We start from the raw sequence: 11,967 nt of genomic DNA on the forward strand, positions 1-11,967 counted from the left end.
AGAACAGTTTAGTTTCACTGACCTGATCTGCCGCTGGAGAGCGTCGGCGTGTCGGACAGCTCCAACACCGTGAGGTGCTGCAGGTTAGCGTCTCTGCAGGAGGTCAAAGGTCAGAGGTCAGCACACCTGTGAACATGTCTCTTACTGCCTGCTAGGGCTGAACGATTGTTTTCAAATCGAAACTGCGATTTGAAAGAACGCGAATAGCTAATCGTGAAGACGGCAGTTAAAATGTAGGTTCATTATACATCTGACCCGTTTTGAACAGTCATGCAATTACAGATTCGTTCCGTTGTCGTCCTTGTGTGACAGACCTGCTCGACCTGCCCATCTGATTTTGTTCAGTTGTCCTTGATTTTTGTGATTCTACTATGGTTAAGTAGGTTATGTAGTTAATTTGTTTCTTTTCGTCTGTTTTAATGGTTTATTGTTGATGTACGATCGGGAGTCTGGGTGTTTTATTTTAAAAAACCGACCGGATTCTCCATGCCGTTCTGTGTCGGATTTCCTGTCTGCTTCATCTGCTGCTTCACACGGCTTCCGTCAAAAATAGACTGGCAGTAAACTTAAACAAATAAATAAATTGCTAATCAAGTCGTCGTCACAACATCTGATTAGGGACGCAACGATTACAGATTTTGTTGGTACGATTACTGTCAGAGAAATAATCACGGTTTCACGATTATTATGTATTAATTTCACAACACTGGTAATGACTTAAGTTCATTTTTAATATTTAATTACATTAACAATTATATTTCTATAGTATGTAAGTATTATTAATATAAGAGGAATATTAACTTTTATCCCCCAGGGGAAATTGTTATAAAAGGAGGGGAATAAACTGAACTGTTACAGTCTTCAAATCTCATCCATACATGTGTTTTAGTGAAAATGATTTGAGTGCAGTGTTAACTGAAATGCAGTTAACTGGTACCCTACAGTCCTGAAAGTCTATAAGCTCCTGATGTTTGTTAGTGTTTTACACCTGGCAACATTTTCTCAGCACAGACTGGATGTAACGTTTTATGTTCAGTGACTGAAGGTCTGTAGAGGACGACGTTCTGTCTTCCATAAAGGCCCTTTCAGAAAAGAAGTGATTTGCACTGCGTGGAAGCTGCTCAGCGCTAAAGTTGAACTACGACGCAGCAACAAACCACCCTGGCGCAGCGCAAGCCAGTGAAAATAATGGACCTCGTGGCGCAGCGGGGCTGTCGTTGCGGTGGGTCTGAAAGTTTATACCTGCTTTGTTTGTTTATGTTGCACTGAAAGCTCAACTCTCACCGCTACGGCATCGATTGTAAGTGACATGTTTATATTTAATTCCCTACCAACATGCTAAGTTATTTAATATAATGTATAAGGCCTACCTTTACTCGGGCGTGCAAAGCTGGGAGGTGAATCCGCAGGTGCTGCATCAAGTTTAATGTAGTTATTCGCTCCTTTAGCAGGAACCTTTTAACTCAAGTTTTGGAACAGGTGATCCGTCATCTTCAGTTAACGCCCTGGTAAGACTTGGTATACACGAAATGCTCCCACACAGTTTCGTTCCGTGCAACAGAGCCTTTACGATTAATTAACCGTGCGTAAAGCGCGGTGAATAGTGAAATCCGCTAATCGCTGCATCTCTACATCTGGCAGAAAAACTGGAATTTTTTCCCCCCGAATGGTTCAGCCCTGCTACCTGCTAACACGAGTTTACTGGAACTAACATCTGATATTATTTATAGAAACAAACCAAAAACACAATCAGGATCTCGTTAAAGACTCTTGACGACCACGTTCTGATGTGAGAGCTGCTGCATCAGCGGTGAAAAGAGTTTCTTCAGAGAGACGAGGAGTCTGAACTCGTGACCTCAGGGATTAGTTCAGCTCCGACGCTTTACTCTCTGTGGTGATTAAGAACTCGTGTAATATTAGAAAGGTGTATCTGTGTGTACTAGTACACATGCAGACGTGTACCTGCATGTGTACTAGTACACACGCTGATGTGCGTGTACTCACATGATATCCACGGGCACAGCGGAGGCCAGACTCTGACTGATGTGTTTAAGGAGGTAATAGGAGGACAGGAGGTGGGAGCTGCGAGGGATCAGGTCCTGCTGGAGCTGCAGCAGTTGAGCCCCCCCACCCAGAAACACCTGCGACACACACACACACTAAAATCAGCTGACTACAGTATAACAACCATGTTGGAATCTGACCTAAGACCTGCTGAAACTGCAGACACAGTATATTAAATAAAGGAAATTCAAACTTTCGTTTTAACGAAACTAAATATTCAAACTTTAAAGTCTAGAATGAAAATGAAAATTAAACAGTATTTCAGGTAGTTTGCCTGGCGGTCCAGCAGAGGGCGCTCTAATCTTTCACTGTCAGCTTCACTTGTAAACTCAGCTCATCAAACACGGGGGAGCTGATCAGATAATCAGCACACCGAAGCACAGTTTTATCAATTAGTAAACAATTAAATGACTTATTTTGGGTTGTAAACGACCAACAAAGATCAGACTGTTAGTGAATTAAGTTGCTTCAACTTTCAGAGACACATTGATTATAAAGCTGGGTGCGTACGTTGTCTCCGAAGCGCAGGTAGAGTTTCTGCAGGATGAGCAGGTCTCTGCAGAAAAGGGCACGGGTCATGGTCATGTGACAGACTGCCTGACAGACCACAGACACGGCCGAGCTGCTGCCGTACAGCTGAGACAGGCTGATCCTGGTGTTCAGACTCTGACCTGCGAGACACAGATCAGGGGAAACACACAGAATCAGGACACCAAACGGTAATATCAGAATACACAAAACACATTTTCACATGAAGAAGTTCTCAAACGCATCAAATTGGAGGGGAAAAAAAAGGCAGCTGAGAAAGAGGTTCAGAGACGGTTTCAGTTCAGCTGCGTTTCCACCAAAAGTAGGATCTCATCGCAGTCTAAAGACCTGCGAAGATTAGGCACATTAACCAGCTGACCTAGGCTGTAGGCCTGCACGCCGTACAAAGAAACGCACAGGCATCATTTATTACCACTATCCATCAGCAACATTTATAAAAAGGTTACCCCCCCCCGCCGATCCAAGTTAATCAGCTGTTTCTTACCAGGCGTGATGGGTCCTTCTCCTCCGACCTCCGAGTCCGTCTCCAGGTCCATCTCCCGCAGCAGGACCATCATGGCCGCCATCGGGTTCCGAACGTCCTGCAGTTTGTTCTGGATGTCCTCGATCACGCTGTCACTGCGGGACACAGGAAGCCAGCTGTCAGTCACGTGAAACGATACCCAACCCAATCAGAGTGCCGCTTGTACGGAGACTCACTTGTCATTGGACAGCATGTTTTCCAGGACGAGGTCGGCCGCCCTCTCCGGTGACTGCAGGTGTTCCAGAGCTTTCTCCATCTCGTACGCCATCTCTCCAGAAACGGCGTCACTGACGAGCCGCAGACACTGAACCATCTGCAGCACGTCGCGGCCCAGATCCAGGTCTGAGGACAGAGACGGTGAAGAGGTCCGTTCCTACAGTAAGAATCAGTTTCTGACTGAAGACGAGTCGAGTCAGGTAAAGGTGTGGTTACCTTCAGCGATGGGCGTCTCCTCTTCTGAGAACAGGTACTCGTCGTAGGACAGGTACAGATGATCCACAGCGAAACACGGTAGGAGGAACGACACGAAGCCCTAGAACACAAACAGCACTGCTTTATAGAGGCTCTCTCAGGTGAGCCTGCTGTCTGTTAGAAACCAGACATGCCAAAAACATCTGGAGCGCCCCCTGGTGGCCGGCTGCAGTACAGGTCATAAACCCAGCCTCCTCCATCGTACCGGCTGGGACTTGAGGTTCTTATCACACTGGTGTGTCAAGTTTGTTTATACCTTTTGGTTTTAATTTATTATTGGATGCTATAAAAAGAGGGTTCACAGATGATAGTACATAGTACTGTACTAGTATGCAGTATTCTGCTTTTCGATTTATTTTGCAGTCTGCTAGGCCAGTTTCTAGTTTTGCAAAGTGAACAACAGGAGTATAAATGTAATTTAATCTCATGTGAGGAGACAGTTAACAAGTTGACAGGTATCTTCCTCTTGATGTTGCCGCACATTTCAACAGTGACGTTGAAGCTGCCTGATTATATAAAGACGACATTAAAAACACGGTTGTTGTGACGGTAATAATAATAATAATAATGACGACATAATGAACAGCTGGCTGACCTTCTTCAGCAGACAGGCCATGTTGGTGTGCTGGCTCACAGTCAAACCCAGAGGCAGAGACAGAGCTTCCTGGTACTGAAGACAGCAGGCGTAGAACTTGGACCAGAACTCCACCTGCAGCTGCCGATACTCCTCCTGAGAAAACTCAAACTCCGTCACACTGCTCTGCAGCTGCAGGGGGGGGGGGTGGAAGAGAGAGATTACTGCCTGCAACATCACAAGACAAACTTAACAGCCGTCCCTCTTTGAAACATGTCAGGGTGAAGTACCTCGCTCTCCACCGCCACCGTCACCTCCTTCTTCAGAGACTCCCAGGACCAATCAACAATCCTCTCTGAACCTCTGCGGTAGATCTGAAACACACAACACACCTCATCATCCTCTGCCACGCCCGCCTAACTATAAGCAGCTTCTCTGGCTGAAGGATCAAACACCTCTGTTCCAGTCCAGGATCTAGTAGCTTTACCTACTACGGCGGGTAGTCCCTCACCGGCAGAGCTTTACCTACTACGGCGGGTAGTCCCTCACCGGCAGAGCTTTACCTACTACGGCGGGTAGTCCCTCACCGGCAGAGCTTTACCTACTACGGCGGGTAGTCCCTCACCGGCAGAGCTTTACCTACTACGGCGGGTAGTCCCTCACCGGCAGAGCCTTTACCTACTACGGCGGGTAGTCCCTCACCGGCAGAGCTTTACCTACTACGGTGGGTAGTTCTCACCGGCAGAGCTTTACCTACGGTGGATAGTTCTCACCTGCAGAGCTTTAACTATGGCTGAGGCTGTGAAGCGGAGAGGTGAGAAGAGAACCTCCAGATACGTCTCCTGTTAACACACAAACAGTTTGTTTATCAGACAGTAAACATGATCAATAAACAGTGAGAGTTACCATGACGACATACCTGATCACCTGTCAGTCAGGATGATGATCTGGGTGCAATGTTTTACATCAACAGTAAATACAGAAACACTGTGAGCCTCCTGATTGGTCAGAATACTTGATTAATAATTACAGCCCTATGTTCAGCTTTAAATAATCATCTGTTTAATTTCCCTGTGTGTCCCCGAAAGGAGAGTTTTGTTTGATTGGTGGTTGTTGGTGAGGAAGTGGTCTTACTCTGGGGTCCTGGTCCACTCCTAGATGGACTTCTTCCTCTGGTGGAGGCTGAACAAACACCTGGTTCCACTGGCCTGCGGTGTTACTGGAAAACACACAGTTACAGTTGCTGGCAGTCTTTTTCTCAGAGAGTTTTAGATCCACTCTTTATTCTTAATCACGTCCATCATTTCATCTTCTCCTGCTCACTCACGAGATTACTTACTGTTCAAAGTTGATGTATTTTACAACAGTCGTGTTGGAGTCGTCCACCCAGACGCCCCAGATGTCTGAGGAGGTCAGAGCAAAGTCCACCAGCGTCTCCTGATGACAGACAATAATAAATACATGACGATACAAATATCTAAATGTCAGAACAGAAAACAGGTCCTGATTCTTTATGGAGGAGCTCAGAGACTTGATCCTCATCTGAAATGTCACTTTTGTTTGGAAGATTGTTTTAACTTGGCTTCAGAAACGTAGCGTGAGTTGGTCAGTGTTTAAGATGGTTTCAGGAGGCTCGCAGAGGACCTGCAACTCGCATGCAAAGAGCTCAGGAGGCAGCAGGGCTGCAGTTTACCTGTGTGGTGAAGAGAGAGGAGATGTGGTCGAGGCTGTAGCGGTTGTTGTCGGTGGCGACCAGCTGCAGGACGGTGAACTGTCCTCTCTGAGGGACGGCCAGGTAGACGCTCAGACAGAGGCCGGTGGCGGGGGAGAAGGCCAGCCTCAGGCGGTGACCCTGCCCGGCCAGGTGCTTCACTCCCTTACAGGCCGGCATGTACTCCAACATGTCCGCCTCCAGCAGACACGCCTGCTCCTGCAGGGGGACACGAGTACTTGGTTAATGAAGCAGAACTCAAGTAAGTACTTCACATATTGGATCATCCGGTTACTGCACGCTTCATCAGAACTGTCAAACGCAAGGAAAGTAAGATGACAAATCAAATCACATGTAGACGTCTAAGAACTGAATCTGTCAGATCAATAGTTTCAGACTGGATCATAACGTGAGGATCTCAAGGTGTTTTAACTTCAGGTCTGATCTGTGTGTGAAGGATCAGCAGCACTTTATAAAGACAGCGTAACACCTTCATGTTCATCCCGATAAATCAAACATGAAACAACTGCTGTGTGTGGAACGCCTCCTGCAGGTCTGAGGTGTTAGATCTGTGGTCTCACCTTGAAGGACCACATGCGCAGCTTGTGGTCCTGACACAGCGCGAAGATGAAGGAGTCTTCCTCCAGCTCTCTGACAGCCAGACTGAGGACCAGGTCTGCTGGACTCTGCTCCCCACGGATCGCTGTGGGCATCCAGCCGGACAGCCTCTGCATCATGGAGCTCCTCTTCAGCTCCAGCACAGACACACTGCCTGCAACACAAACACAGAGTCCCTGTTCAGCTGTAGACCAGGTCTGACATGTTCAGACAGTCTCACCGGAGCTCAGCAGGATCCTGCAGACACTGAACCCTCAGACCAGCCTCAGATCAAACGAGGACAGAGGATCAAGTCACTTCAGGAGGAGGACTGATCCACAGCGTCATGTGGGCAGTGGAGTTTAAAATTAGGGGTGGGAATGTCTGGGCACCTCGCGATTCGATTACGATTCAGAGGTCTGCGATGCGATTATAAAATATATAATTTTTTTTTTTTATATATACAGGATCTCTGGATAATTACTAAGCATTAAATTTGAGCATTAAAATCCAAAAGAAACATCTCCTAATTAGCTTAAAAGGACTACTCTGAATCCCTAATTTACCTCATTAACCTCAGCTCCATGGCCCTCATTTCTTTAACAGCAAGCAGTCAGACTGAAAACTGAGCTACAACTATCAGGATGTTCAGTCTGTCTACACCAGTTTGTTTTCAGCTTGTGCCAGAGGTTCTCAACCCTGGACAAGCAGGTAATTAGTAATGACATACAGCTGAGCTAATTAACGTTACATAACAGCTATAGAACGTGCTGTAAAAGGGAGATGTTAGCAGCCTTCACTTTTCCAGCAATTGGGGAAACTACAGACTTTTATTAACGGACACTCTGTGACGCTGCACGTTACCTGCCAGACTGAAACTTACCGCTAATATTTTTCTCCGTCATGTTGTGCCGCCCGCTCTCTCTCTCTCACGCAGGGTGCTGCCAGGCGTTGAGTGTCACCATGTGTGCAAGTTAAAATCATCACTCGCGCATTGATATTAATGATCGTGTGACATTTTAGTGGGGAGGTAATCCATTCTGCAGCAGTGGTGTGCCGAATATAGGCAATCACTGGTCTCTTGTCATTTCGTCACACAAACCTTGCTCACTGCATAAGTTTGTTGTTAATTGTTAATCTTTGTTGTTGTTTATTTTTATATTGTCAATTTATATTTTTTTGTCCACAAAACTCTCTTCTGTTGCAACACGTCTGCACAACACAAACCCAGAGTGATGCTCATGTAAATATCTGCCACGTTGTTCTTTCTCTGCAAATTGAATATTATTATTTTTCCTCTATTCTTTTTATTATTCTTCCATAACTTGCATCTGTTTATCCCAATTTCTTTTATATTTATTTCTGTCAACTGTCTGTTTGACTGTGCGGTGTGGGGGAACACAAAGCCAGCCGGTCTTTACCCTGCGTGTCGTGGGGCGGCAGAGTGACCACCGTGATGCCTCCGGCGGGTGAAGCCAGAGCGTAGTGAGCCTCTCCGGACTGACTGAGCCAGGCCGTGGCGCTGGTGGGACTGCCCGTCTGACCCACCGGGCCCGGGATGACGGCGCTGTGCGAGGGGTCCTGCAGACTCAGCTTCCCCACATCGGTGAAGATGGACTGCATGTGGAGCTCCGTCACCAGCTCCTGGAGGGGACAGACGGGTCAGCAACACATCTACAGTCTGGAACACAGCCTCTGATTGGTCCACAGACTCGAGGCATCATGGGACTGACAGTGGATGGCCAACAACAACAACAGTTTTCAACATGTGGAAATGGATAACAGCAGACATTCAGCGTAGGGAAGTCATGAGAACTGTTCTCATTTTTCTAGGTTCTGAAAGTACCGCAGTTAAAACAAGGTCCAACACGAGGAGGATGGCGACAAGCACAGCTGCAGCTCCACCTCGCCATATGACGTTACCAATGGCTAAATGCTAGCATGTTCAGGCTAACTAACTTTTGGCACCACTGCTCTCTGTAAATTTGTCCATGACGGCTTACAGCATTCACTTAGCTGCTCCTCTGGCAGGTTAGATTGACAGGTGAGCAGCAGTAACTGCGGGGGCGGGGTTTAGCGGACACTTTACTCACGCTGCGGTACATGCGCGTGGGGTGAGGCAGCACCAGCCTGTGGACGCTCTGATTGGTGCAGACCAGGATGATGACATTGTTGAGGGTCTCCTGGATGCTGACGCCTCCAGGCAGCACGCTGCAGTGGCTGAACTTGAGTCTGATGGCGTTGTTGAGCAGGTTGGTGTCCAGAGACTGCTCCACCAGCTGCAGCGTGTCTCCTGACGTGGACCTGGACACAGCATGAACACACCTTTATAAAACACGGACTGTTTACAAGATAAGAAAAGCTTCCCGCTGCAGGACATTTAACATCACGTGTTGACTGTGAGATACTGGATGTGGTGAATAATTCATGGTCGGAGCGGATTCTACTAACCAGTGAACGAATCTGTTGCTGGTGACGGACAGCAGCTTCCCGCTCTCCTCATAATGAAATGCTCCGGCGCCGTCGGGAAACTTCACGCCACCAGGAAGAGCAGTCAGACCTGCAGACAGGAAGCAGTTATAATAAGGTTTCACTCTGACCTCTGTGCGTCTGCAGAGACCGTCAACACAAGACCGGATCACCTGACAGCTGAGAGGGAAACCAAACAGGCGACATCATCAGAGGTGATGAGCCAACGTCAGGTTTAAGAAGGAAACAACAAATACTGTTCCTGTACTTTTTTTTCCCCGTCTACTTTCAGTACTTCAACTTGCTGTTATATAAATTTAAATCTTCTGCGTCTGTAATATGGGAAGATACGCCGCTTTTTGTAAGATCAGACTGGAATCTGTGGTACTTTTTACTTTGATACTGAAGTACTTTTAAAACCAGGTACTTCAGTAACATTTTAGTGAGGAATTTACCACAGCAGGAGTATTGTTTCCACCGCTGCACGTGACAAACATCACAAAGATCTTCAGAAAGTTTTCAGCTGCTTTACAGAGTTATTTAGTGACTGAGTGAAGCAGAATCAACGATGAGCAGCTGAGACTCTTCAGATGCATGATGGGACGCAGAACATCACCAGTCCACTTCCTCCACTGCTGTCCAGCTGAGCGGACCGCAGCCAATCAGGAGAGGATTTCATCCATAACCTGTGATGTTTGGTAGTGTTTAAATCTGACATTAAAAGGAGAGTCTGACAGGTAACACACGAGACTCCTGCAGCTGATATGAATCACTTATTCTCAGCTTTTATCATAGATTTGTTTTGTTTTTTATTTCATATTATTTGGCTTTTTATTGTATCTTCTCATTACCCTTCTCTTTCATGTAAAGCGGCTGCTGGAATACTTTTATTAATAATAATAATGATATTAATCATCATCATAATAATAATAATAATGAGCTGCATGAGAGAAAACACGTTAAAGTTTTTTATTACACGGACTGTGGCGCGTGCCATCGCTTTATGTCTCACTGCTCTTAACGTTAGCTGTGACACTGACACAACACTGTGCCGTCGGGGACCAATAAAGTGTTTCTGATGATGCTAAACGGTTTGACAGGTGAGCAACACGACCCCAGGTAAGGTAACCCGGGTAGCTAACCCAGGCTACACCAGGGTACTGTTATTATTACCCGGCTAACCGTCACTAGCCAGCGTGCTAACGGCGCTAACTGCTGTTAGCGTGTCACAACGTTCAGCCCTCGTTCAGAGACAAACGTGTGGATCCCGGAGAACCCGGAGCCGTGAAGGTCTGTGGGGAACCTTACCGAGGTTCACGGTCACTTCTCGGAACCGGTGCGGAGTTTCTCTCTCGAACCCGCAGATCTCAATGAAGCTGCGCTCCAACACCGCCGCCATCTTACCTCATGGAGCTGTGACGTCAGCGGGAGCGCGGCCGCGCGCTGGGCTTTCAAACGTTCACGCTGCGTTCATGAACACGCGGAACTTTCAAACCCACGAAGCGTTCAAGACAACGCGGAACTTCAAAATTCAATTTTCAATTTCAATTCAGCTTTATTGGCGTCAATGTCTGTAAAACAGTATTAACAAAGCTCCAAGGAAAATACAAAAGAACTTTTTAATAAATACAGCTCATTAAAAAAAACAAAACAAGATAAATAAAACAGTTAATACGTGTGTGTTTGTGAGTGTTTGTGTGTGTAATGAGCTGAATGAATTCAATTCATACAGCTCATTAAATGAATAACATAAAACAGTAAGAGTGTGTGTGTGTTTAAAAAAACAATTACATTTACATTTATATTTCCTCATCTGGCAGATGCTTTTATCCAAAGTGACTTACATTTGAGAAACAACATACAAGCATCAACAAAGCAAACTGACAATATATGCTAGTAAGAGCTCATAACACATATATTGCATCTATGGGGTAAATACCTAGGGAAAGATGTACGAGTTAAATACAAGAATAGCACAGGAAGTGCATGTCAGAGGTTAGAGGTGTTATAAAAGAAAGTGTTCTTGGAAGAGATGAATTTTAATATATAGTTTAATATAGTTCATCAAATAAATGAAATAAAATAAAACAGTATCAGTGTGTATGTGCCATGGGTCAATAGTATAAAGAAGTAATTTTATGTTTAGGATCAATGAAGAAATGACAATATACTAATGAAAAAATTACAAGTATCAAATGTGAAATCTGAAAATAACTAACAAACCGATGAAGTAGAGAGTACATCAAAAGGCAGAGTGAGCTGTGGCCAGACTAATGGCAGCTGTCATGTGCTGGTTTTCTCTCGGGCGGCGCTGACACTATTTTCTCCAAGTAGATGGTGCATTTTATTCTGCTCAGAGAGCGAATCAACATTTAATTTTTGTAAAGAACTTTGTTCTGACAAAGACGAAGGAGCGAGAATACAACTGTAACTGTAAATTTGATGAAAAGAAACTAAAATACAACAGTTATTACTAGTGCTGGGCAACGATTACAATTTTAATTTGCGCTAAGTTGAATAATCCAACAAACGTTGAGGTCCAGGGCAACTGGACTTGGTTGAAGATACTAGAAGACGTTTCGTCCCTCATCCAAGAGACCTCTTCAGTTCTGACTGACTGGTAGGGAAACTCAGCTATTTAACCTCTGGGATTGTTAGCTAGGATCGTGGATACCGCTGGTTCGTTAGTGCTCCTGGCTGTGGTAACAACAGTCGTAATGGTCGTTAGAGCCACTCATGGCCACATCTGAACGACCATCGTTGGTATCTTCACCTGAGGCCAATAGGTTACGTTTGTTGAGTTTCCTGGGAAGTGATGAAAGGACAGCATTGTAAGTGGTGGCGTAGACCCCCTCCTCTGTTCAATGACGGCTTCTCAACCCTGGTGTAGATGCTTCCTTGACACCTCTTTCAAACCATCCATCTTCTCTGTCTAAAATGTGCACCTGGTGGTCCTCAAACGAGTGTCCTCTGTCCTTCAGATGTAAGTAGACTGCAGAGTCTTGACCT

The 11,967-nt window shown here is 45.8% G+C and overlaps 1 protein-coding gene across 5 annotated transcripts in view; it reads right to left on the reverse strand.

The window, feature by feature from the left end:
- nup160 (nucleoporin 160) overlaps window positions 1-11,967 on the reverse strand; it is a 19,761-nt gene that overhangs the window by 7,352 nt on the left and 442 nt on the right. Inside the window, exons 1-17 of one of the 5 annotated variants that reach the window (XM_046037972.1) lie at window positions 10,267-10,359; window positions 8,941-9,049; window positions 8,583-8,793; window positions 7,911-8,133; window positions 6,474-6,664; window positions 5,875-6,111; window positions 5,521-5,618; window positions 5,316-5,400; window positions 4,955-5,023; window positions 4,472-4,555; window positions 4,203-4,373; window positions 3,569-3,668; window positions 3,313-3,478; window positions 3,098-3,231; window positions 2,575-2,735; window positions 2,005-2,141; window positions 23-93 (exon numbers count right to left, since the gene is read on the reverse strand). In XM_046037972.1, coding sequence (XP_045893928.1) covers window positions 23-93; window positions 2,005-2,141; window positions 2,575-2,735; window positions 3,098-3,231; window positions 3,313-3,478; window positions 3,569-3,668; window positions 4,203-4,373; window positions 4,472-4,555; window positions 4,955-5,023; window positions 5,316-5,400; window positions 5,521-5,618; window positions 5,875-6,111; window positions 6,474-6,664; window positions 7,911-8,133; window positions 8,583-8,793; window positions 8,941-9,049; window positions 10,267-10,357 — 2,338 coding nt within the window. In that variant the 5' untranslated portion in view covers window positions 10,358-10,359. Of the gene's footprint in view, window positions 1-22; window positions 94-2,004; window positions 2,142-2,574; window positions 2,736-3,097; window positions 3,232-3,312; window positions 3,479-3,568; window positions 3,669-4,202; window positions 4,374-4,471; window positions 4,556-4,954; window positions 5,024-5,315; window positions 5,401-5,520; window positions 5,619-5,874; window positions 6,112-6,473; window positions 6,665-7,910; window positions 8,134-8,582; window positions 8,794-8,940; window positions 9,050-10,266; window positions 10,402-11,967 lie in introns of those variants that run through there. The other 4 variants (XM_046037974.1, XM_046037971.1, XM_046037973.1 and 1 more) reach the window with 4 other exon arrangements.

This window comes from Micropterus dolomieu, linkage group LG22, assembly GCF_021292245.1.
Source record: "Micropterus dolomieu isolate WLL.071019.BEF.003 ecotype Adirondacks linkage group LG22, ASM2129224v1, whole genome shotgun sequence".
In the NCBI taxonomy this organism is placed as follows: domain Eukaryota; kingdom Metazoa; phylum Chordata; class Actinopteri; order Centrarchiformes; family Centrarchidae; genus Micropterus; species Micropterus dolomieu.